Here is a 26,665-nt window from a genome sequence, read left to right as displayed (position 1 = left end):
TGAAGGCACGTCTGGGGAAGAAGCGCTGGTTTCACAGCTGGCTGATGAACCGATCACCATAACAAGTGAAAAGAATACCCCGGTATCCACCACTAGTACTGGTTTTCTGCGCAGGGTCAACTCGCACACATAGCGCCAGTTTAAAATACAACAGATCTTGGTTAACACCTACTTTCACACAGAAGTGCTCAACTGTTCGGCACACATTTGATCTCGCTAGGGTTTGGTTTTTTAATCTGATACAATAACCTACATAGTGATGGTCTTGTCTGCAACTATGAAGAAAATTAACAGAAGCCAGCTCCACGGTTTTGTATCAGAATACAGAACAAATTTCACAGAACAAAGAGGAATTAGATCAGCATTTTTTGCACAGACAACTGTTTTTTGATGCTTTATTTCAGAACTGCTATGAAAAAAAAAATCTGATTCCCCCCCCCCCCCCCCCCCCCCCAAAGCAAAGTCAAAAACTCAGTTACTGCTTTGAGGTTTTGTGGTGAACACTCAACTTGCAGAATTCTCCAGGAGAAGGAGCACGAGGTTCTTTGTGGTTTAGGCTACTCACAAGGGGGAGTGGGAGAGAAAAAAATTCTAGCTTTACAAAAGGTGTCTGTTGAGAGCACTATTGAGTGGGAAAAAGATGAGCCAAGTTTTGCCAGAGTCATCACTAGGAGCAAGACTGGAAATTTAAAACTCGCATGGATACACAGGAGTGCTTCATCTCTAGTGACTCATTTTTCACAGACGGAAGCCCTTGCTTGAAGAACAGCAATTCTTGCTGGTAGCAGTAACGATTATCCAAGGTTTTCTTCTTCCTGGTCAAGAAGCAAATTCCACAGTACTGGAAAAGCTTAGAAAGAGCCAGTTCAGCGAAGTGCACTCAGTCCCCTTCGTGGCACATCTCAGCGGAGCGGAGCCAGGCAGGGCAGGGAGCGGGGAGCCTGCTGCACTGGGGCAGCGCACCATGCTGCTGCTCGAGCGGCGCCTTCCAGCACCCCTTCCACCTACAGGGCTGCTCCTGAAGCCCCGTCCAGCGTACAGCAGGCAGAGCCAGCAGGACTTGTGGAGGAAACAATTCCAAACCACTGCATACTTTGTGCTGATAAGTAAAATAAACAAAATGAAGCAGATAATATACTTGGAGATAACCTACTTGCTCTCAACTTTGACATGCAGGCGGAGATATTCTAGATTACCACTAGACATCACAGCTTGCAGAACTGATCAAAGGAGTAGTAACAACTATCAGTATAATTACGCTTGCAATAAAATAAAAACCCAAGGATTTCTCCACTTGCAAGTTTGTTGTTCAGCTAGGAATCAAAAAAGTTCATGCACTTCTACAAGAGCAATAAAAAAAATTAAATATTTATTTTGAGTAACAAGCTTAAATTCAAGCTGCAATGTTGGCAATGTAGATTTTAAACACAGATCACAAAAGCGTGCAGAAAAATGTATTTCATAAGAACAAAATAATACTAAGAATTATACTAAACAGCTGCTGATTTTAAAGAAACAAAAAAGGTTTGTAATCACTATACAAAATATAAAATGTATTAAACACTACCATCCACAGAACAGAGGTTTATTTTAGTTTGATTATATTTAAAAACTATTTGTGTAGTTATTTATATAGTGAATTGTAAATGAATATTATACAGTAACCTCCTTTTGGTCTGCAAAACCTTTGTTGCACTATAGCACATCCAATCACATTGCAAAAAAAAAAAAGAATTATTTTTCCTTACTATCAATAAAGAAAACAATCATTGATAATACAGTAAATATTGTCAGGTCTACAAATAATGAAATTAAAAATTACTCCTTCGACTCTGAAGCGCTCCCCATGCAAAGTCAGCACTTGCTCGTTTAAACAGAGTGCACTACCAAACAATGTCCAGGGTCGTAGATGCTCTCGGTAAGACTAAACCTCACCAAAAAAAAAAAAAAAAGAAAAAAAAAGAAAAAAAAAAAGAAAAAAGATTGAATGTAATCATGCAACCCTCTTACTACTGGGTATACCCACTGTGTCACTTATCCGTTTATTGCCTTTCTGGAATATCACTCAAGGCATCAAAATTAGACTTATGATAAATATACATATAATGAAAGGACACAAACTGCTATTCGACACTACTACTGGTAATGTCTGTGCTACGTGAAAGCACCTTTAAAAAGAGCCTATGCGGCAAGAGATAAGTGTCTAAAGATTCAAAATGAATCAACAGTATTGGATAACAATATAATTCTCAACTCAGAAGCTGCCTCAAGATTAGGTGCATCTTCAGTTAATGTAACAGGAAAAAAAGGCAATGGATTTTATTTTATTAATTGTATCCACTCATAAACTGACCTAAGGCCACCAGATGTGCAGACACAACAAGTTTTCTTTTCTTTTTACAGTTCTTTAAATTGCAGGATGATAAAGGAATAGATCTATTTAAAAACAAACAGCTATTTCATTTATATTAAGAGGTGGCACCAGGCGTCGGGTTCACGTTCTGAGTGGCCACCTGTGGTGCAACTTCAATGATTCGCGGTTTGTCTATAATTCTGGCCGTGCGGTTGCCCTTCTCTACAATGCCGATAATCCACGCTTGGTGACCCTCGCCGTATTTTGGAGACTTGATTTCGGCACAGAAACGTGCTGCTTGCTCTCGTGGTAAACAGATGAGGAGGCCTCCTGCAATGAAAAAAAAATGCAGAGCGTTAAAATGTCCGATGGCAAAGCATTTCAAGCCTGATCTGCCAAATTCCTATTTAGACGTGTACTTGTTGACTTCAGTGGATTCTGTCGAACTCCCAGAGAAGACACGGGGGAAGTCAGAGCTCTTGCTTTACAGAAAGAAGTTTGTGCCCAAATTGAGTGTTTAGTGGGTATGTAAAGGAAGCCAAATACACACAAAAGACGTTGGCAAAAGGACGCCATACTGATGCCAACACATGACATACTGAAACAACACCAGCATTGTAAACTTCCAACAGAGGACTGCAAAGTGCCTCTGCACAAAAACATTTTGGATACAGGTCATATTCAGATACCTGTAACTACATATTGGTAGCAGCTGATTCTGCAAGTAATTCCATTGCCCACAATGAAATCGTTCATCGAAGTAGGGGCTATTACCAGAGAATGCAAGAGGCAGAAGATTAAACATAGGCTTGATCCAGTGCTCCCTGTGACCGTCCTTCAGGCCCCTTTGAGAATTTTCTAATCTTTTTTAGCCTTTCCCCTAACATTTTTTCTCAGAGACAATTGAAAAATATTTCATTTACCAATGAATGCTTTTCAGAAGCAGCATAGTAACTAGTTAGCTAGCTCGCCATTCAGTTATTAAACCTAAGATCGCTTTCATTCTGAGAATCCCAAAGCACTGAAAAAGGTGACTTGGCAGGTGAATTTACTAGAATATGTTTCATTGTCAGCTCTGGCACAAAATTCTAGGAGGCTCTGAGCAAGTCATTTAATGTTTTGGTGCTACCCTTTCCTATATCCCTTACCTTTTCTACATTTATGCTATGTTATAACGTGTGAAGCACTGCAACACAGAGCAGCCAAGTCATCTGCAGATACTTAATTAAACCTCCAAGCCTTCATACTACCTACAGTTTGCGCAGCTCACATCTGCACGTTGTGCTGTATCCTGACACACAGCAACCTCCTGTAAGGGATGTTAAAATATCACCTCCCATTGGAAAACGTTTGGACAACACAGTTAAGAATATATTCAGACAAACAGGAGTCTGGGCACACGCTGAGTCTTGCTTACTCTCAAAAGAGTTATTTGACCTAAAGACTTCTCGTCGGGGTGAAAAGCATCAGCCAGCAGCACAAGTCATGCCACTAGCTCCTGAGCCAACCCTGGTGGCAAAGGGCCACCTGCTGAGCCAGTCACCCTGGGCTCAGTGCCACCTCCTCCTCTGCGGCCCTTGCACAGCTTCTTAGCACCTTAGGCACCTTTATGTTTGCTTTTCCAATCAAATAGTCCTCTTGGTGGTGACTAAAGACGCTTTTATTTTAAGGCCATGAGGAAGAAGCAGATACTGAACATGAGGAATTATTCATAAGGGTATGTGGAAATGCAAAAGTTATTTTTTAGGTTCTATATGAAGCAAATGAGTGTGCCATCCAGGAAAACACCTCTCTCAGACATTTTGGAACATAACATCCAGGTACTTCCACCAAAAACAGCATACAAGCACCCCCCCACCCCGAAACCTGAAAGACAGCGTTTAAACTACTGCAGATGTAACAGACAAATCAACTGCAAAGGAATTATGTGCCATTCCCATGGAAATCTCTAAACGATCATTGTGGGAGATCATAAATCTCTAAATTTCTAATGAAGAGAAATCTTACATCATTGCGCAAGCAAGTCAGGGAAGAGGTTTACAAGTGGTAGTGCACAGAACATGCTACCTAGCCAAAAGGGAGGAATACAGTGAAAAAGGAAATAAAGGACTGAGCTCAGGAATAATCTTCATTATCTTTTCCCCACACACTCTCTTTTTACAGTTCTGTGTCACTTGTACACACACCTTGTTAACATTCTTTGACCAGGTCAGAAAATATGTACAACCCCCCCATTTCCAATCAAAAATCACTTCCCACCTGCTCGCTGGATCCCAAACTTGGATCAATAACCTTAATAAAGGCTATGGGCTACTCTCAGTCAGTTGCGGGATACCTGTATGCAGGGATTATAATTATTTCTCTGCTAGACTGACCAGTCTCTTTAACCCTTTGGGTAAGTCCTTAAGGTTTCCCACTATGCATTCTAGCCTGGTCTATGTTGCTGGTGCTCCCAGCTGCTGGTTTTTGTCCCACGGACAACTACAAGAAGCTTCACCTGTGCAAGGTCACAACCATTGGGAGTTTAAGCTGTTGCAATGTGCCTGTGGAAAATGAAAGCAGCAGTGCCAGTCTGCACTGAAGCAAGTGGTGTACCAAGTTTTTGAGGTCTGCGTCAGTCACGGCTGAAGGCAAAGCAAAGCCTGAATGAATCATGGCAGTTTGAGGGTTTGCTGCTTCTTTTGGGGGTTCAAAGGATGCAGATACTTGGTGTCTGTCCTGGCTTACTTTTTTAAAAATGAAAGTGTTTTTTGGTAAGAAGTTTTGAACTTTGCTGGTTTTAACAGTCATATTGCAAGCAGGGAAGTGGACACAGAAGACTTCAAAAGCAGACTAGACAAAGCTTTGCAATTAAGAGCAGAGATAACAGACAGTTCATGAATCAGAACCAAGTGGCCTTGCTCCTGCTAATGGCTTTCTCCCACAATGACTAACAAAAGGATGAGATCATAGCCTTGCCTCTTGTCAGGCACTAACACAGGCCTTCCTTTCTACCCATCTGCCCATTTCCACAAAATCTGCACAAACACTGAATAGTTGAGGTACCTCTGCTACACTAACAAAGCTGGCTGACATCAGTCAATAGTTTCAAAAGTTATTTAGAAGAGGACTAGTGAAAATACTCTATGAGATATTCATGCATGTGTGTAACCCTATAACTTATTTCTGCAAGTAGCCAGTCTAACAAACAGAATTCTTTTGAAACTAACTGCCTGACTGCAGCTTTAACTACTTACCAAAGTGTTACCTAAAAGAGCGTAAAAATCCCGTAAAACTGCAATTTTAAGAAAATAGACCATAAACAAGAGTGCCTGGAAGATGGAACAGATGACATAATAGATCTTTCCAACACTAACTTCTGTCAACAGGTGCCCAGCAAATGCTCACTGGAAAAAACCACAACAGTCTTAAAATCCATTCAAATCGTTTTTCAGTAAAATTCTCATTGCCTGCCCACTCTGCTGAAAAACATCTGTTCGCAAATGAAGAAGCTACAGACACGAGCATTTCTGGAAGTTTAAGCCAGCAGAGAAAGGGCGGATCTGCATTACTGTATGAACAGCCCTGAGCAGCCCCTACAAAAGGCATCCTCACAACTGGATACACAGGCGCAGCAAGGGACGCTTCCCTTCACATAAATCAACCCCAGGACATGAAGCGTGCAAACAGCCTGGGTCTGAATGCTAACGAGCCATCCCAGCACACCATGCCCAAACTAATACACACTGCTGCAATGTGTCAGGCAATCCAGCGTAAGCCTAAAGCCTACGGGACTGCAGTTATATAGCTTTCCGACCAGAGCTATTCCATCCACGTGGCTATGGATCTTTCTAATACTTGGCAGATGCTGCCCTGTAGTAAATCCCTATAGCCACCCCTAATGCAAGAAATGCAACACTGTGATGAAATCAAATATACGTGTTTTGAGGCACTCAGTTCACAAATAACCAGACTATGTCTTGCTGTTTTTTCCATCATCAATGTTGAAACACAAGCTGTTCAGTATTTCAAAGACACTTCTTGCTCCCAGTCCCAGAAGAGGTTCTTAAGTCGACTGTTTTCCACTTCCAAGTACTCTCATGGCAGCGCACACATCCACGGAGTTTTACATTCCTTCAGTGAAAAAGACAGAACTGGATATCCCCAGGGTGCAGGATGGGCAGCTCTGAAGAGCCCAGTGCTCAGTTTGCAGCTAAGTCATTCCCACGGCAACTGCTATACAAACCTCTGCCGCAGCCACTCACCTGAAAGAGCATCTTGCACTTCCAGCTCTGTGTCCACACTATTTTTTGGAGTCTTTGGAACCAATAACAGATGCTACTAGCACTCTGGTTACGTGGCTCCTGGGTAGCAAGAATCTGTCTGGTGCTCCCAACCTTAGTGACACAGCTTGCCTAACTGCCACCAGATATTTCTGGTCTCTGCTGACTGACGCTGGATTTGAACTCCTGAAAGGGTTCATGTCCCATATCCTGTTACACATCATACAGTCTCTGTAGGACAGAGCGTCTGTTTAAACACAGATGGCTAAAGAACAATTCAGCAGATCATGGTTAAGTTGTATATTCACTAGGGGAAAAGTTTATGGCTCTCACTGTGATACTTCTTTCCAGATCTTCGGACTGTTTTGCTGCAAGGGGCCCCCTCTGTTCTGAACTGAAGAGAACTTGGATAATACTTTTGGAGAGCAGGAAGAGGGTGGGGAAATGAGATACGAGAAAAGACAGATTTGTTGCTACATCTTCTCCATTTCCCAAAGAGAAAGAAAAATCAGATTAAAGAAGAAAAACAAAATGGAACAGGACAGAAGGTTCAAGGGGAAAATGAAATACAGAGGCTTCCAGCAGAAGGCAGTGATCCCACTAGTCAGCAAAGTGACTTACACTTAGTAATAAGGCAACTTCAAAAACATCAGAAGTTTTATCATCTGATGACTGTTTAAATGTTTTTCCACAGCCCAGTTCTCAGTACACATCTGCTGCACTCATTGCCACCTCAAGTGGCAGCTTTACTTAATAGAAAACTCAAGAAACTAATGGGTCAGAGACCAACACCCCCACCCTCCCACCCCCAGCTTTTTTTTTTTGCTGCTAGTCAGATTTGATACATGTAAGGAAGAAAAATCAGTATTCTTGGATGTCTGTGTGCTGCGGACAGAGAAGGCCTCAGTTGCCAAGACTAGCCCATTCAGCACTAAACTTCACACATATTCATAACAAGAAACAAAACACAACTCATTTGACTGGCAAACCTACTGCAGGTGGCTTTACCTTTGAGAAAACTGTGTCAGCTGTGCTGGGATTTTCAGATATTCACTGTTCTGGAGTTAACAGCTAAGAGAGAAAGAGGTTTCAAAAGAACTGAGAATCAGCACTAACTTCTAACTGCAAAATGTTCTAGATATAGCAAGGGTTTCTATTATAGTGTTTCATAAAGAAGTAGAAGGCATTCAGAACAGGATGGTGGTTTGGAAGTTAAGCTGAAGAAGTTAATTGTGAACAGTTGTGTGGGTAATGCTCATTAGCTTGGCTATATGCCAAACCAACTGTGATTTTGAATGCAAAGCACATGATTTGTACATCTGAAATGTTACTAAATTCTAATGTGGAGGTGTAGTGAAGCAAGAGGGTGGTACAAGTGTCACCTACCTGAAGTCTCCGGACAAGTCCCATGCATGAGGCCAAACATATTGCCACAAGCCTTACTGACAGCAGCCATCTTGGCAAGAACAGGAAGGTTATGAATAACAAAGGACACCTCGTTTCGCTGCTGCTTGGCAAGGTTTTGTGCATGCCCCAGGATTCCAAATCCTGTGATGTCTGTAGCTGCATGTGCATTGAAAGTGTGCATGAGTCCAGCAGCTACAAGACAGGGAGGGGGAAAGAAAACATAAATCAGAAAAAAAGATTGTCATGAAAAGCAATGCTTCCACAATATTGTGCACAGTCCGAACGAAGCTGCATACCAGGTTGGGTTACTATTAAATTATTAAAATAATAATACTAAAAAAATCATACTTGAAGGAAACTGGAATTCACCAATACTGCATGTAACGCTTAAAAAAATTCAACTTTTACTTAAGGTATTAAACCATGCTGAAAATCCAGCACTGAAGTTAGACTTATGAGCACACTCTACTAGACATGTGCTACTAATTTATATTGGCAGTCTAAGAAACAGAGGTTTGCTCCAGATTCAAGCTTCCCAAAGCTGAGGGCCAAAGAGGTTCTAAGCTCAGCGCTGCTTCATTGAGGGCAAGGACCAGACTCACGCTGGGGCAGTTTTCTTACATCTCTTCCCCTGCCACTCCATAAAACCATCACATCAGAACTGGAGATCTGGACTCTTAAAAGTTTTAAGAGCTTAAGAACAAAGCCTGCAGGTTGTGGGGGAAGGGCCCCAGCCTCCCCACCTAGGCATTCATTAAATTCTTGGGCATTTGCAACTGGAGAGCCCTGGGTGGGAGAAGGGCACCTCTGCACGCAGGATAATAGTTCCATTTAAGAATATTTAAATGTTGTTAAAGGTGCTTGAGAAGACTGAGTGGAGAAAACAAAACCAAGAACTATTTGCCCTTCTTTGGTGCTTCCCAATACATGAACAGGACCAGAGTTCCTTTCCATAAGACAATCCTGGTAATTTATTTTTCCTGGAAGACTTTGAGAAAGAAAGAAAAACCAGTGGGATGATATAACAAATACCACATGAAAACTGAATAAAAGGAAGAAGAGATATTTAACTATCCCTGTTCCTTCAGCTGAGAAGTAAGGAAATGCCTAATTCAACTCTGCTTCTCCAAAGACATTTTTAACAAAGAAGGGAAATCCTGGACTAGAATTTTTAAAGGTAAAAGCAGAACCTTACCTCTACCAAAATCAAAAGAAAAAACCCAAACAAAATCCACCACAAAAACAGGAAAAAAAAAAAACCCAGGAAAGAAAACGTGCTAAATACTCCAACACTTTGGGAAGCACATAATGTGACAAAATTAAAAAATAAGAATTTAAATTGAAGTGTACAAAATTGAAGAGCTTTTCCTTTTGTATTCTATTTTGAATTTTTTAAACATTACAGTCAGGCCCTCACAAGTTCTCCAGGCACAGAAGATAACGAACAAATCATATATTTCCCTTTAAAACATGCTCTAACTCACTGGGATGCTACTTGCAGCATTCACATGAGTCATAATCATCTCCAGCAGCATTTGTGTTTTGCTGTATAATTAAAAGAGGGCGTTTGATTTGAATTTGCTTGCTTCACAACCGCTGAACAGCAGGAAGACAGGGCAGAAGGAAGGGATAAAGTGGCTGTGTCACATTTCCCCATGAGAGTGAAATTAAATTAAGTATGGAATTGGAAAAACCCACAACCTCCCTTCCGTTCCCCCAACACATGCCTCCCTTCTTACCTGTTCTGTTCAGTCGTGCCATATTCATCATCGCTTCCTGGTATGCTAGTTCTACATCTTCTTGCGTTACCACTAGTTTGATTTTATTCCACTTTTCTGGCTAATGGATGAAATAAAGATGATTCTTTCAGATTTGTAGCTGTATATTTTAAAAGCACATCCCTACCACTTTAAAAAAATTGTTCATCCAAAACATACTTTTTTTTTTCCTTCTTACACTCCATTAGAGGGGCAAAAGGTTCAGCAGTCAGAGGTGCGTGCCTTGCTCTGCTGCACCTAAGTGAAATTCATTGAAAGATCTATTAGGCACCAAGCACCTCAAATCTTGCTTTCAGTAGCAGAGCAGAGTGGAATAACCTACCCCAGGGCAAAGAACTCTTTCAGAGGCAACTCTCTGGCTTGAACTCTGCAGCCAAATGAAAACAACTTTGTTGCTGGATGTTGAGATTTGTAATCTCTGCCTTCTTGATTTTTTAAGAGAAAATTCTTGATTTCACATCTGGACACTGATCAAGAAAGGCCACTGATATCCAGAAGCCCTGACCTTAGGAATGTATACTAAGGCAGGATGTAATCACTATAGTGAATTGAGATTAAGGCAGTTTCACAAGCTTCCTTTACAGTTTAATACCAGCATCTCCTTCCACCCATTCTCCACTGTCTTGTATGAACTCATGCCTCCATCACATTCCAAGCAACACTTTTCATCCCAAAAGGGTCTCGGAACAATTTAGGAAATGGTACCTTTATAAAGGGCAATTGTTTCATTCAAAGCTGAAGTAATTCCAGATCCAGAACGAAACAAAGCAACCATTTAAGTGTTAAAAGCAACACTACAAACTGGTTTAATTTTCTCCTTTTTTACAATGGAAATAAAATTACAAAGAACTGAGAGTAAACCAAAACAGGGTTTTTGAAGCCACAATGGCTACACTGCCATTTCATACAATAAATGCATGGAAAAAACTTCTTGCTAAAGCAATGGTGCAAAAACTGCTAAGAGTTGGCGTATGTTGCTACACTGGGGAAGGATCTTGTCAAAGAGGCTCTTACCCTTAACAAATGAGTGCTGACTTCAAGGGGTGTATCAGAGAATCCAGAAATGGCAAGAAGGGGAAAAGACTGGTCAGCCCAAACAATTTGTTAAAGAGCAAAGAAGTGTAACAGTAAGACCAGAGCTTCTGAAATTAGGAACTCTGTCTGATCAATTAAATAAGAAAAGCATATTTATTTACATAAATGAGACACCAAGTGAAAAAAAAATTAAGCTATTACAGAGATGACAGAATAGTAATTATTCTTACTCCAGGTATGATTGAAAAACCTGAGCAGTCATTCTGCCTTAGTTTTCAAAAAAACAGTTCTGAGGCCGATGATGGGATGGAAACTGGTCAGATGATGGGAATGGAGATCACAAATGAAGTGGAAGCAGAATTCAAGGCTGAGGCTAGAAGAGCCACAAACACAGGCAAGATACAAATTAGATGTAAATTCCTCTCCACTATAGCAATCAGATACTGGAGTTAGTAAACAGGAAACAAAGGCAGAAAAGTTCACAAAAATCCCCAAACAACTTTTAAAAAGCAAGCTTAAATTTCCAAATGGGAAGGGTCTGTAGACAACAGCAAGGGCTAGAAAACCCTTTCTGAAGGGCCACACGACAGCAACCCTTTTCACGCCTTTCAGCTGAAAGAGGAAAAGGCAAAGGGATGCCAGTTACCAGCTGCAGACCAGCCTACAGTCCACATCATCAGCCTGGCAGCCAAAGCCACAGCAAACAGCTTCATCACGCCCAGCACATCCCTGACCTGGTCCTCGGTGGGGCCCAGCTCCCTGCAGGCTCTTCCTCTGCACCCTATGGCAGCTGCCGCCAGCAACACAGCTGGGGCTTGGCAGCAATCAAGCGAGGAGCACAAATTTGGCCTCCGTTTCAATCTTCCTTTCAACTTGCCACCAAGAACTCCTTCACTACTGCTCTGTGTAAATACTGCAGCTTTTAGGTTGGTTGTTTGGGGTTTTTTTTCCACATTTGTGTTGCAGACACATATCCCTACATTTCAGTTTTCCTTTCTTCCCTATGCATAAACTTGCCATACTATGTACCTTCTCCCACATACTTTTAAACACAAAGTCAAACTCCCTACCAAAATTTGATCTATGGTGGATTTGTGATGGGTAATTCTAGTTTCACTTTCCAGACTCTTTCACAAAACAAAGCTAAAGAAAAGGCAGCACAGCCACTCAGAAATTTTCCTACTGCAATCAAAGATATATGCTGTTTACATGTAATAGGAGGATTGATTTCCTTGCTGTCTTCATTTTTCAGACCAGAAAGTGTTTCTGGCTGACAGTCAAGAAAATTAGAAGTACTTGAAATATGTGGAAATTCAGACTATCCTTAATTTGCAAGTCTGTCAGTACAATAACAGATAAGTAAGATTATGGCCAGAAAACATACTATAAAATTGGTGTCTTGTTGTTTCACTTCATTTTCATATCAAGATTATCTGAGGCCCTGATCCTTATATCTGATTGGAAAACACAGGATTCTGCAGAGGTCAAAACTGCTAGGCCAGACCCTACAAAGAAGGAGAAAAATATCTTTTTCTTGTTGCTCACACTTCAGACTCCAATGATGGTTTAAGCTGGTTCTCTCCCACTTTTGCTAACACAAGCTGTGTAATTAGAATTCATCTATCTGACAATGTAGTGGCCAACAGCCAAAACAAAGTAGATTCCAGCTCACTCCTCTGCCAGTCTATTGGCTCAGTAGTCCCAAAAGCAAAAACGATGCATCATTTTAAAGTGTAAACTGAGCAGTTACAATTCTGAAGACACATACTGGGAGCCAGACAACATAAGCAGATGCCAATTTTGCAGTCACTTTTCAGTTCAGTAGTTACATTTTTGCCTGAAGTAACAGATGGAAGTATGTCTACATAGATAATGCTGCTAGAAATATTCTTATTGAATGCACAGGGTAATAAATGTGAAACGTAGATGTATTTCCATGTACACAAGCAGAAAGCCCATGAACACAGACAGCAATCTTGGCCTAACTGCCATCAATAAGCTTTTGCCAATTACTTTGGCAGGTGGAGTAGGCCATAATTTTACCCAGGGTGCTAGTCCGTTGTTCCGTTAGTAAACAATTTTGTTTATTACAGCAATGCCCAGGAACTAACTAAGAATATGATGTGATTAAGATGGGCTTGCTAAGCACAAAATAGCAAACTGTCTCGATTTGAAAATGTTTTGCACATAAGCCAGCAAGGCTGAGACACCAAGGAGGAAGGAGGAAAGAGAGGTGGTAGATCACTCCCAGTTGAGCCCTCAGCATACTTATTACAGTGCTAAACTTTGTCATTTTGAGGGAATGAGGAAAGTTACCTTTAACTCACCCCCCTCTTTCCTATTTCTTTTTCTGCAGTGTACTCACAATATCTAGCCACTGGTGGACAGCTACAGCCACTTGTGTTCCCAAGGGTTTAGTTAATACAAGCACATCTCCTGGCACTGCATTGTCTGGCCTGAAAACAAAGAATTCATATATTAATTACATAGTGAGATTCACACACATTATTAGGAATAAGCGCTGACAATTACATTTTCACAGACCAGTGTATCTTGCACAGTTAAAAAACTGACTAATTCCAGAATCACCCTTTGGGATTCATTGCCATGGGATATTATTGAGCAAAATGCTGCAAACTTATTTAAAAGTGCTAATTCCTTCTTTCTTGGAATAGAACAATGCTTGCAGCCAGACACACACAAATTTACATCTTTTCTTTCAATTTACTGAAGACGTAAGATAGGATAGGGGAAAAAAATGACTTTTGTAACTCAGGGCATAAGATAACAACCATCACTAGGATCATGAACAAATTCATTGGTATAGTGAACATGCCACAGTGGGACATTCAAAATTAGCTACTGTTAAATGGACAGAATGCTGTAAAGGCAGCAATTCTGTAGTTCTCCACAGCCATTAATAAGATAATTGGAAGATGGTTTAAAAATGTATGTATCAATGACAGAAATTTATGTCCAAAACCAGTCTTCAATACCTGTAAAGTAAAGGTTAGAAGCTTAAGTCTCCTATCAAAAGGAGACTAGGATCAAAATATACTGGGGGGATGGTGAGAAGTAAAAGGACATCCTGTTTAAAAAAGCAAATATGTACAAAAGAGATGTGGCATCTGTTGAGTGCTATGGACAAATGCAAGCAGGAGAGGGTACTGCTTTATTCATAAGGAGACAGATCACAATACTGTATTTAAAGGATTTTTACTGTATCCCTTCAGACCAGTGCCTTTGATTGTTTAGCGATTTAACTTACATTATAAATTCATTAGGCTGACAGACTGTCGTGGCCACTCCTCCTAAAACAATCCAGGGATTTAACACTGTTTGGCCACCAGTAACAGATGTTCCTGCCTCTTCTGCTGCATCTTTGAAACCCTGGATAATTAGAGGCATCACTTTGTCTCTTTCCTAGAGATCAAAACAGAAGTCAGAGTTCCATACATGGCAGCGCTAGTCATTTCAAGACCGGTCCAGGGCTTTAATCACTCAAGGCAAATACCCTCATGGCAAACAGTTCATGACAGAAAAGCCACACTTAGGAAGAAGAAGAGGTTAGCCTCCTGAAAATTGCATGTTATCCCATACAGCATAGCTGTCCCATGGTTTTACAGCCCTGTGTAGAAGAGGTGAAGAAACACTCTTCAAAATGTTGTATAAAAGTAGAGAAATTGAGTTCTGGAAACTCAGAACAACTATCCTGCTGTTGTAATCAGGTACAGCCACAGCAATGCAGTGCAATAAGGCAAAGTTAAATCATTTGGCCTCTACTAACCAGCAAAGTCTCAACCTACTTCCTTCTAAGAACAAACATCCCTTTTTTGCTAGAGCAAAACAAAACCACATGCTAGTCACTTCCACAAAAGCGACAAGAGAAAAATAATAAAGGGAAAAAGAAAAAAAAACATAAAAGGAAAAAAGGAAAAGCAATTATTTCAGTTTCTTCTTCAGAGAGACGTTAAAAAGCTGGCAGAAGCAGACCAGAAGCATCTATCCAGAATGATACATGAACTGGTAATCAAATGCTGCCTTAGATCACTATTGTCGTGAAGTGACAGAAGCAGGGACCCCATTTTGGTGGGGATGAAAGGCAATAGCAGCAGAAGACCACCATGCCACAGAAAATTGAACTATTAGCAAGAGACCTCAGAATGTTTATGAGGCAAGACTCATACTATGAACTGAGACACTCAATAAAACCATCTCTTCTTTAAAAGCATTCAAATTTTGAGGAGACAATGCACTACAGGTAAATACATTCTAAGCATATTTAGCTGTTTGGGTCTTCCTTAAAAAGAAAGTACAAAAAAATCTTACCCTATCTGTCATTTTATTGCTGATTCCAAGGAGCATCAACATGTTGTCACATTCTGTGACCCCCATGGCATAAAGGTCACTTAGGACATTGGCACATGCTATCCGTCCCTGAAAAAGAAAGACAAAATTTGCAGGACTGTTCGTAAATGTTCAAACAAACACCTGCCACAAACAAAACTTTCAGCATGAGTTTGTACACTTGAGACAGTTGCTTATTCCACAGGCTCCTGCATTAGGAAATCTAGCCAAAGATGTGGTATAATCCATTCCATGCAACCTGTCCATCTAGAAGTGCAGGTATCTCCTCCCTTTTACAGATAAGGAGATGATTCATCCCATTGTTCTTTGTCAACATACTCTCTCACGACTATGTAGGAATCCCACCTGAGTTCAGACTGGATGCCTAATTTGAGAGGCTGAAGTTAAGCTCGACAAAGTCTATCTTTGATAGCAACCTGTTTACTTCATCTGATATGTTCCTATTAACTTTATTCCATCATAAAACTACACACTGATGAAGATGACTATCGTACGTAACTCACAACTGCTAGGAAGCTAATCCAGAACGCATATGTTGCTGTACCCCTTCTGCATGGCAATACATAGGAGACAGGGAACTTGATGAGCAAGTTCTTAAGAAAGTACCCTTCTTCCCGGAGGACACAGTTGTGCTGCCAGCAACACGGCCACACTGGGGTGCTTTTTCTGTCAGGTTGTCAATAAGAAGCTGTCTGCAGAAGACAGCATGCACAGGAGATTAAGGAGCTCAGGGCTCCCAGAAGCTGGCCTTGTCACCGCTTAGGAGCACGCACAAGTACCGAGGGGAGATGTCTGTCCCCTGCCACTTCTAAGTGAGGGAGATGCATCTACTCCGTCACTTGTTCAAGTCAGGAGATAAAGCTGAATTTTGCTACAGCACATACATTTTTATTAATTTCTGCATGTGTGAGCATGTCTACTAACAATAATTTGTCCAAAAGACAAAACTGGCCATCTGCTGAAGATTCGTCTAAGAAGTCGTGAAGCTGACAGCACTGAGAAGGCATCACTTGGGTCACATGAGCTTAGCTACTCTCATTTTACTAAATTAATGGTGCCGAGTCAGGGCTTGTTGAGGTGTGGCCCCAGCACAGTTAAGACATCAAGTTTCCTGATGAAGATGCAGAACTTTCTGATATAGGAGTGCCCTAAGGGACAGCAAGATCATTTTAAAATAAAGGACAAATTATGTCGTGTTACTCTGGAAAACTCCACACATTTTATTAAAATTGATTTAGATTTACAGCTGTAGAACTGTAACCAACATCTGGTTTTAAGATTTTAAATCTGTGCTTTTCATAAAGTTCAGAGGCAACACCACCACGACAAAAACAACAACATGCTTATTTGACACAATTTGGACTACGGAAAGATGCTTCAGCTGGAAGACAAATTGTGGGGGGATCTAAACATGTTTCCACCATCTCTAAAACCTTACAGTGTAATCACACATCCAGGATTTTTGCAAAAAATTAGTATTTTCAGGCAGTTAAGCTCACTTGCTGATGACATGAAATAACATCTCCAAATAGCAATTAAATATAATCCAGTTTTTCATAAATTCAAGAGCTTCCAGTGGCATCAGAGGAATCCCTTATACTTAGAACTGGAACATTTTAATCATTTAAATCTTAAACTATTAAGAGAAGAGTGAGGTGTGTACTGCATAGTTTGATGGAAATTGGCCATTAAATTTCTAGATGTTTAAGAACAGTAAAGCCTGCCATCTCTGTTTCCTGGAAGGGAACTATCAAACCCTTCTCCACTATCTTCAGTATTTACCAAGCAAACTTCTGGTTTATGCCCTCTTAGAAATGACAAATTTTTAAAACCCCACCGACAACAGTTCTCTATTTTAGCAGTCAGCAGTCAGTCTAACACTCCTTTTGCTAACTGGCAAAACCACTATGGAAACAAATTCAGGGAGTACAAGTCTCAAGTAGCAGAGGGAACAACACACGGCTTGCAAACACCAAAAAACACAACAGGATTCACAAGCAGGTCAGCCTAGCTGCGTCCTGCCTGCTACCTGACTGCTTGCTTAGAGACCCTGAAACACAAGTACCTCTACATGTAATACTAAGAACTACTTATAAGGGCAAAGGACGAAGTATCAGACACCCATCCCCAGCCTTGAGTGAAGGTTCTTAAAAGAGCACCAAAAAGATTCCCAGAATGGAGGGGGAAGGAAGTCCGCTCTCAAACCAGCCAGTTTCTTCCTGCTCCTGTACTCAAAAAGGTGTCTCCACAGGGCTACAACAGAGGCCAGTACCAGTCCTGTGACCAGTGGCTTGACACTTATTATGAAAACTATTTTCAACTGCTTGTAACTTCTCGAATATCAAACCATTTAGGCTGAAAAGTCCTATGCTGGATACAGACTTTACTGGTGTACATCCTGGGGATACTTTGCACAACATGGATTGAGTGTTTTCAATAACATGGCCAAAGAGAAGGGGAAAGGGAAAAAGGAGGAAGACTTTTTTTGCATATAATTGCAGAACTTTGTTTTAAAATAGGCAGTGACACAGTCAGAGAAAGCTGTTTTCTGAAACAGAAATCTGAGTTTCAGCTGAGTTCACATGCAGTTTTGCTCTCCTCAGCTGTTTTCTAATCCCTTCTGTCACAGCACCCAGCTTGGAGTCATTTGCACTTTTGGCTTTACCTGCTCACTTCCTCTGCCCCCTACTAGGACAAGAGATCAGAAAAGGTGCTGCACATAGACACTGTGCACAAAGAAAGGAAGAGACTAAATTAGGGAACACCTGCTCAAAACCAAACTAGAATTGACTAGGTAAGGAGACAGGGCAGAAGAGCAAGAAGCAGCATAGACTACATGTGAGTGATAACGAGATCAGAGTCGTAACAACAGACACAGGTCAAGGGGCATCTAGACTAAAAATGGAAAGAAGCAGCTGGAGAAACAGGGCAGCAGCAGCCTATCTTGAACAGAGGAGTCCAGAGCACACTCATTTATACATAGCCTGGACACAAACTCAGAATTCCTGAGTCTCACCATTCCTCTGCTCTTACCAACTGCTCATAAACCCCAAGGCAAATTGTATTTGACTGTCCTCCACCCAACGTCGGTCCACGCAAGGAAATGGCAATCTGCATTGCCCCCAGGCATTCTAGTCCCCCAGAAAGAATCTGAGCAGAGGGTCCAGCAGCTCCAATCCTGCACTGCAGGTATCAGCAAGAAGGCTTGTGACAGAACCCCTGTTCTTAGCTTTTAAGAAGAAAGATAAATCTGTAAGCAGGTTAAAAAGTGGCAAGCCACCACACTGCAATAAATGTTGACAACAATGGGAAGCGAGGGACCTGAGAGTTAGAAAATATCAAAGCTACAGCTGCTGGTGCCTGTGGATCACAGGACAGACTGTAACTATGATGCAACCACTAAAGCTGGCCTAAGACCAAATTTACATTCCACTCCTACCACACTGGCCTAAACCTCATCTGGGCACAGGCTCATCTATCCACTCCCGCGGTATCTCAAACTCTTTGTATCTCCAAATAAAAAAACAACCCTCCCCCTTCACCACAGCCTTCTCGTTTGGTCCCTCACTTGTTTTTGTTACAGGGTGAGAAAAGGGAGTTTCTCAGCTGATTAACTTGGACACCCATCTCCAACATTTTTTTTTCCCCCTCTGGTCCTTGATGAGTTCCCACATGATATTAAAGCAAGCCACTTGAGTCAAATTTCTCAGGAGAGCTTAACAACTCTGTACTGCAGAGGCCAGCCTGAGATCTTAGCTGCTCAGTTTGCAGAGAGAGCGCTCTTCTGGAACAGAAATCAAAGGAGCTAGGTTTGCATATGAGCACAACACCTGGTCAAGCATGTTAAAAAAAAAAAAATCCGTCCCAATCTCAAACTGCATGTCCAAAAACCTACCCAACAGGTCTCACAGAATAAACAGCGAACCAAGAGCAGCAAATAAACAGCAGTAAAAGCATGCCTTGAAGCAAAGGAGTCACACTCAAATCACAGGGAACATGAATTCCAGCATTTCTTAACTTTCATTTAGCAAACATCTCCTACAGAACTTCTCACAGCTTTATGAAGTCCTTTTTTTAAAGTTCATTTGTTTCCCCATGACCTTCTGTTCAAGTCAATACTGATCACCACCACATAACACCACAGAGGAATCTCTACCAAGATGGACTAAGTGAAACTGGGACACAAAATGAACTGAAGTCAAAGTGCACAGAACTTCCAACAAGCCATTTCAACTTAACTATCCGCAAGCAGAAAGGCAGTACAACGGGAAAACTGGTGTTCACAAAGCACTCCGAAGCTGCCAGGTGCTACTGCCAACTACTGTCATTTAGGCATTTCCAGTCCTAACATGTTACCTGGTTATTTCAGAACCTCAAAAAAGGCCAATTACTGTGCAGTTCTGCTCATAACTGGAGTTTACTGTCTGCTGCTTCACAGGCAACTCTTTTTCTCCGCCTTTTGAGTTTTTTAAGCCAAATCCCACAGAACAACAGATGGAGGGAGGGAAATTTGAATTAAAGGTGGCAGTTCTCCCAGCTTTCACCTATAGAAAGCAGCACTGCAGCATTCCTGGCCAACATGGAAAAGATTACGGGATGAAACTATGTCTCTCCTTCTTCACATCTACTCAGGAAAGACTCTGAACGCAGGTAATCAAACAATTAGCACTGCACATCTAGAAGAAAGTCAAAATTGCCATCAGATTGGTAAGTGAAAAGTACAAATCAAATCAGCAATATAGCTAACAATTAAGTTTAGCCAACTTACCATCATATAAGGATCATCCACAATAGGATAAATATAATCTGTCGTCTGGACCAACGACAAACCTCCATGCCTTAATGGAATAACGCAAGTGTCCATCCCAATTCCTGCACAGACAAGAAATCCATCAGTGAGGTGAGTAACTTTGCCCTTATTTATCTGATGCTCTTAACAAAAGAACTTAAAAAAAAAAAAATCCATAAAATAAACACTGCCTAAACAGACACAGCAAATTCCTTCTGTAGAGAAAGCACATTGACAAACAAGAGGAAAACTGAGCAAAGAATGAAAACTCCTGACTGGAACAGAAGTGTAAACAGCTGAAAGCGAGAACTAAACTACAATGTTTTACATTTTTTTGCAGCATAATAATAGTGCATTAAGAACATCTGTGCTTGTATGTATGTACATTTAAAGTTACGAGGAACTTGGTAAACTGATACTGCCAAAAGCAAATAGGTTTCCCTGTCACTCCAATCTCAAAAAACCATAATGTCAGTTTTAAAAGGACATAGCCTCTCATAAAGGGCATTTCCTCACTTCAGGAGGAACAAAAGGAACGACATAAATCACAGCCTAGGCCTTCGGTCAAAAATGATTCATGCACTTGGAGCTTTTGCAACTGTGTTAACCTCACCTTACTTCTGTGAGGTTGAAAGGCGGCAAGACAAACTGCTAGACAGGGAAATTCCTCCGAGAAAACCACACCATCAAATGCAGCCTTTTCTCTGACGGTGGATATTTCAAGCAGAACAAGTAATATTAAAACCACCCAGCATTTGCTGCGATGCAGAGCCTGCACAAAAGCTGCAGGTGCCAAATCACAACACGTTAGGCTGAGCTGAGGTCCCTGTTGATATCCTTGTGCCCTGTAGCAATGGCAGGTAGCTTACCTCCTTCCTGCACTGGCAGCAAGCTGCCTAGAATTACTTTGCATGCCTCGCAGGGCAAGAGTCTTCAAACTGCCAGTTTTCAGAGAGCAGATGCCACACAGTAACCTTTCCTCATGTATTACTGAAACACACTACCTGGCAAGAGCTACAAGCCAGTATTTCGCAGTGTCCTGTACAGGCATGGAGCAAGCTGCTGTCATCCAAGGTCCTACTGCAGACACAGAGCAGAAAGCCTGCCAGACAGCAGGTACATAGGTGGAGAGCATACTGCCTCTCCTGCCTATGGAGGCAGAAGACCCTGCCTCAGAAGAGAAGGCATGCTGGCAGAGGCTCATAACTGTATTTAAGGTTGCTCATCCTCTGAAGAAGCTACCAAGCTGCTATGCATGATGTCCAGTGTCTCCAGAGACGTGCACACAAGCAGTTACAGAGAAGTGTCTCATGTAGAGGAGCTGTTTTGCCCTCGGTTCACCCACTCGTGCCATAATGCTGCAAGACTGATTTCACTTGTGCCATTTTCCACAACTTCTGTGCAAGTGCTGCTTGACAGACAAGCCAAGGGGCCACAATGGTCCTTCTGAGACTACGTTTCTGTTGTACCAAAAAAGGATTGGCTAAATAAGTGAAACTGTTCAGAGAGGTGACTGAAAACAGTGATTTCAAGGTCCACAACAGCTCTGAGAACTAGTATCAAACTTGCAGTTTCTTACTCACAGACATATTTAAGATTGCTTTGGGTAACAGCACTTGCAGAACTAAAAAGGAGTGGGCTTGAGCCTGCTATGGCCAATTTCCCTCTTGCCTGCATCTCAAGAGCATGGTGCATGTGCACAGGCTGTAGTTACCTGTCTATAACTTCTAAGCACAAGGCATCGGAGGCAAATCACACCAAACTTACCTGAAGACACATTTGTTAAAGGGATATTCACCAGAAAAGCATATTTTTGAGAGATCTGAACTCTCCACCTTCTAACAGGTTACCTGCTACATAGTATCATACCTACCTATCGATGGCATTAGTCTATTTTTTTACCTTTTCATGTAGCTGGAGAAGAAAAAAAAATCTTATTAGCAGTTCCATTACTGTTTAGAGCTTCTAACTTTGTAAGAGGACAAAAAACCCCAACAGCTATATTATTAGATCTAAACCAAACCATTACTGATTTTAGTAATTTGCCAAATTGAAATGCTGTTGTGCACAACTTATTTAATTTAGGAAAAAACCTCCACATAAATAGCAATTTGGGCATAAAAGAAGCTGGAAGTGTCCTTCATCAGGGAATATTAAATTATAGTGTCACCCCAGCTCCACACACAATTGCTGCTTAGATATTTCATACAAAGATCACCATTGTTTAAGCAAGAACACGGGTTCCCTACTAATCCCTCACCAAATTCAATCTCTACCAGAATAATGGGTTGCAACCTGTTAGCCCGCTAACAGACAATTAGCAATGTTAAAATAATTTTAAATAAGGTTATTGGACACTAAATTGATAATTAAATAACTTCAGAATAAATGCTACATTGATTTTCCTACACTGAGGAAAAAAATTCATTCTGCACTGCAAAGCAGAGATTGAATATGCAGGGCTGAGTAAATAGACAAACAGAATTAAGACTGTCATTAAACACATTATCTACATTAATTTATCTATATCAATATTAGGTACAGTAGCTGGTATCAAAATACCTACATTTGCCCTGTTCCCCATGTAGGTGGCTTGTGCAGGTTGTTTTCCCTTATTGCTTGCATCATTGTGCAAATACCAAAGAGAAAGTAAAGTTGGCAAGAACAGAGGTCTTGGAAAGACAGCCTTTCCCAGGCAGCTTCTACAGGTGAGCAAAACAGTTAGTGGGGAACAACGAAAGGACTGAAAGGAAAAACGACAGACTGAAAGGAAAAAGCTCCCTGTAGCTTTAGTAAGAAAGTTTTTCTCTTGCTCACTTTCTCTGACCCAGAACAGAGGGGAGGGGAGGGAGAAGGGAACTTCACCTGTGAGTCACCTAGTTGCACAAAATTCACTGCATTCATGCATACATTTCTAAAGGCAATGTATTAATATGAAAGTCCAGAAATTAACTGATACGACTTCAGTTTGCAAAGCATCTACTGGGGAAAGGGAGTAGGAGACTAGCGCATAAGCATATGCCTGTCACAACAGCCATTCCTGAACATTTTTTCTTTGTAGTTGAGCACACTGCAGGATGTTAAATAATTAAAATAATATTCTTGTATCCCAGATGCCAACAAACGACAACACAAGATTAATTCTTTGGATTTCTGGATGCTATACCTGCACTATATAACATACAATTTTCAAACTGATTAAGCAGACTGCAAATGAGATTGTGTCACTAGGCAGACCCAACAGAAAGACAACACGTGTCCAGAGAACAACTGCTTACCCAGCCTGGGCATAACTGCCCCCAGGAACTGTTCATCTTCCTGAAAATGGTTTTCTTGTAGCGATTCGAGCAGTTTCTGTAAGACATCCTGTGGCACTTTGCAGCCTGTGCCTTTCAGTTCAGTGAATCGGGTCAGACGGAAGCTCTTGTCCAGTTCATAACTTTCGGGGTTAAATGACTCCCGAACAGACATGGTTCTCTTGCACACACTGCTGGCCTTTCCCACCCCAGAGCAATGGTATTAGTTTCTCTGCTGATCAGTCTAATTTAATTAACAAAAAAAAAAAAAACAACAAACACACACAAAAAACAAACCATTAGAAATTCCTACGACCTGCAAGACAACAGGTTTTCCACATGGAGCAAGTCAAAAAAGAAAGCAAGTGCTCAGTTTCATCATTCACTTGTTAAGACAGATGGGCACACCTCACACAACTCAATTCTCTAAGACTACAAAGGAATGACTCCTCTTCCTACCTTCCAACATTTAAAACTATAACTATGTCAGGCGTATCAGAGTGAATTTCTTTTCCACATATGCTGCATACGTTTTTCATTAAAAAAAAGAATCTAACACACTTATCAACCTCATTTAACACAGAGGTAATGAAAGAAATAATAGCTCCCAGAGCACAGAGGCTGATTTCTAAAAGGCAGCCCGGGCCCTGATCCTGCAACACACTCAGCAGAGACATCTGTTTATACTCAGCTCAGTGCAGGGTCATAATTTCAGCCATTAACATATTAATCTCAAAAATAAGATGCTTTTCAAATAATGGCACTGCTTCAGTTCTGATGTAAGAAGCTGAAACTCCATAATACACCTGTTCTCCTTCGGGGAAAACACAATCCTGGTGTTCTGTTAGTACAGGTAACAGAAGAACAAAGAGACGTATTAAAGCAGACTGGTTTACCTACAAACATGCCAGTTTACCTTTCAGTATGTTCCCAGACACAAAAACATTGAAAAGTTTCTTGCCTCTTGAGCCCTTCTTTAGTCAACTAACGATACTGAGAATACAGAGAATTGTCCATTCAAATAGTAATGTAAAAAGCCACTGATGCAACTCATTTAATAAAATTCTTAACAATGCACGTCTAATTTTAGAACGTTTTTCCACTCTGACTCACATACACCACACTCCAAAACTAACAAGAGGCCTAACTGAGACACTGACTTCTAAACAGGAACGGCTGTGATAAAATGCAATTCATCTTTCTCAGCAAAGTTTTCAGGAATTACTAAAAACAACCTGTCTGCTGGAGTTTCTTAGAAAGCAAGGATCCTGCCTAACAACAAGAACAACGGTTCAGCAGCATTGCAGACAAAATGTGATACTGATGGTCTTGCCCTTACGAGGTTAGGCTGAAAAGCAAAGAAACTCGTGCAAGTGACTGGTATCCGCCAAGTTCGACGGTGCTAAACGTAAGACAGACGTAGATCTACTGACTGTGCAACTGACCTCCCCTATAGAGCAGTTATTAACAAGTACAGCTGCTCCATAAACTTTGAAGTCTACTAATTTATTGAATATGCTTTGTAGGAATTGAAGTTTTAAGCTCCCTGAGAACTTCTGATGTGGAGCCCAACTCCCCTAAATAGTGCTTTCCCTCCTTCTCTGGGAGGCGTGGCACTTAGTTAAAACAAATCTTCCAAAGCCCAGGCTTGGGCAGTAATCCAAACTCTAGTTACAAGGACGTGTCTTGGATGAGCAATGAATTCAGTTCGTAGCTGTTGTCTTCCAGTGTGAGACACTAAACACTTGCAATAAAAAAAAAAAAAAAGAAAAAAAATCTGGAAAACAACCTGTCAACAGAAATAGGAGACAAAAGCTTTTCAAGGAGGGAGATTTATTTTTCTTCATTCTTTTTTAACACTTCATTCTCATTAATACTAGAAATTTATAAAAAGCAGCTTGCCCCACAAGGGAAACATTTTCCCTCATCTAACTTGTAACTCCAAAATGCGCAGCACCCCCTACCTACTCACATAGGAAAGGATTCAGAGGCCACAGCCTACCAGGAACTTTTTGCAGCCTCGAGGACTGTAAAGACATAGTAAATCACGCTTCCCCAGTTTGAAAACCGATCTCGAGACGGAACAAGACGATTTTATTTAAAAGAAAACCCCCACCGCGCAAGAGAACGCGGTAACTTGTTAACGAAGGTCCGGCTGAAGCTGCATGCAACTATGTATTTCGCAGACTGCCAAGAGAGCAACCTTCCTCGCAAGACCAAGTTTCTTGTGACTTGTGGCAGTCCAAGGCAGGCATGCAACTGGAGCGCTGGGCACCCCTCCCCGGCAGGAGAAAACACCTCGTAACCCAGATGTTCCTTGCCTTAAAAGAACGGCATAATAAGTATTAAAAACGAAAGCTTAACCCTTGCCTCCCTAAAGAGCGGAGAGGGGAGAGCGCAGGAGCAAAGGGGAGAAGCGAGGCAGAGCCGGAGGCGAGTACCTACCCCAACCAGACCCCAGAGCAGCCGCCAGCAAGCCCCCCGCCCGCCGCCGGCAGGGCCGGCAGCCGCTGCAGCCCGCTGCCCGCGGGGCGCGGCCATGGCTCCAGGACACCTTAAATTCCCGGCCGCTGCCTTCCGGGCGAGCCAGGGCCTTCGCCGCTGGTCTTTGTGCGGCCGGGGAGGCGGCGGGAGGAAGCTGCCGGGCCGGCTGCCGGCGGGGAGGCGCGGCGCACGCAGCCGCCCCCGGCTCTCGCTGCAGACCCGGGGGGCGGCCGGGGCGGGCGCCCCCCCCGCGCGCTCAGGTAAGCTGCCAGCCGGGGCGGGGTTAACCCCCCGCCGGCGGGAGGGACGCGGGGGGGGGCGGCACCGAGGGCGCCAGCGAGCGAGCGCGCGCGCGGGGCGGCCGGTGGGACCGTTGGGCGCGCGCGTCCCCCCCGCCCGCCGCCGCCGCCGCTCCGTGAGAGGGAGGGAAAAAAAAAAAAAAAAAATGTCGGCGGGCGAAAAATTTAACCCGTCCGTTGCCGGCGCTGGATTTTTTTAAAGCGGTCGCGGCGCGGCGAGGCGCACCCCCCCCACCTTCCCCCGCCCTTCCCCCGGGGCCGGGCTGAAGGAGGGCGGCGGGGCCCGGGGCCAGGCGGGCAGCCCGCGCCCCGGCGGTGCGGCACTGCGCCGCCCCCCGCGCTCGGCCCGGCGTAACGGCGGAGGCGAATTCCCCTTTAAATCTCCCCGCCTTGCACCCCCACCCCCCCCCCTCCTCCTCCTCCCTCCCTCCTCAGGTCTCCCTCTTACCGGCTCGCCTCCTCGCCCTCCGCCTCCTCCCGCGAACGGGACTCCCAGCCCAGTCCCACAATGCACCGGGCGCGCCGGGCTCTCTCAGCGCCGCCTGAATAGAAATGCCGCCGCCGCGGCCGCCGCCGGGCACGGGGGGGTTAAAC

At 42.5% G+C, this 26,665-nt stretch overlaps 1 protein-coding gene across 2 annotated transcripts; it reads right to left on the bottom strand.

Moving 5' to 3' along the window:
* Positions 1-1,352: 1,352 nt before the first annotated feature.
* On the bottom strand, positions 1,353-26,665 carry SEPHS1 (selenophosphate synthetase 1). Of its 2 annotated transcripts, none has more exons than XM_055808093.1 (9): positions 26,520-26,665; positions 23,271-23,532; positions 19,972-20,075; positions 15,165-15,272; positions 14,104-14,258; positions 13,201-13,291; positions 9,762-9,861; positions 8,002-8,214; positions 1,353-2,683 (listed from the first exon to the last, which is right to left on the bottom strand). In XM_055808093.1, the coding sequence occupies exons 2-9, from the start codon at positions 23,461-23,463 to the stop codon at positions 2,469-2,471; spliced, it is 1,179 nt and encodes a 392-aa protein (XP_055664068.1). In that variant the 5' UTR covers positions 23,464-23,532; positions 26,520-26,665; the 3' UTR covers positions 1,353-2,468. The 2 variants fall into 2 exon arrangements, with proteins under 2 accessions (XP_055664068.1, XP_055664069.1); XM_055808094.1 differs by lacking the exon at positions 26,520-26,665 and adding an exon at positions 25,734-25,976.

Source organism: Falco peregrinus, chromosome 6 (assembly GCF_023634155.1).
Source record: "Falco peregrinus isolate bFalPer1 chromosome 6, bFalPer1.pri, whole genome shotgun sequence".
Classification (NCBI taxonomy): domain Eukaryota; kingdom Metazoa; phylum Chordata; class Aves; order Falconiformes; family Falconidae; genus Falco; species Falco peregrinus.
The sequence above is the reverse complement of the archived record's forward strand: the minus strand, read 5'-3'. Positions and strand labels throughout refer to the sequence as shown.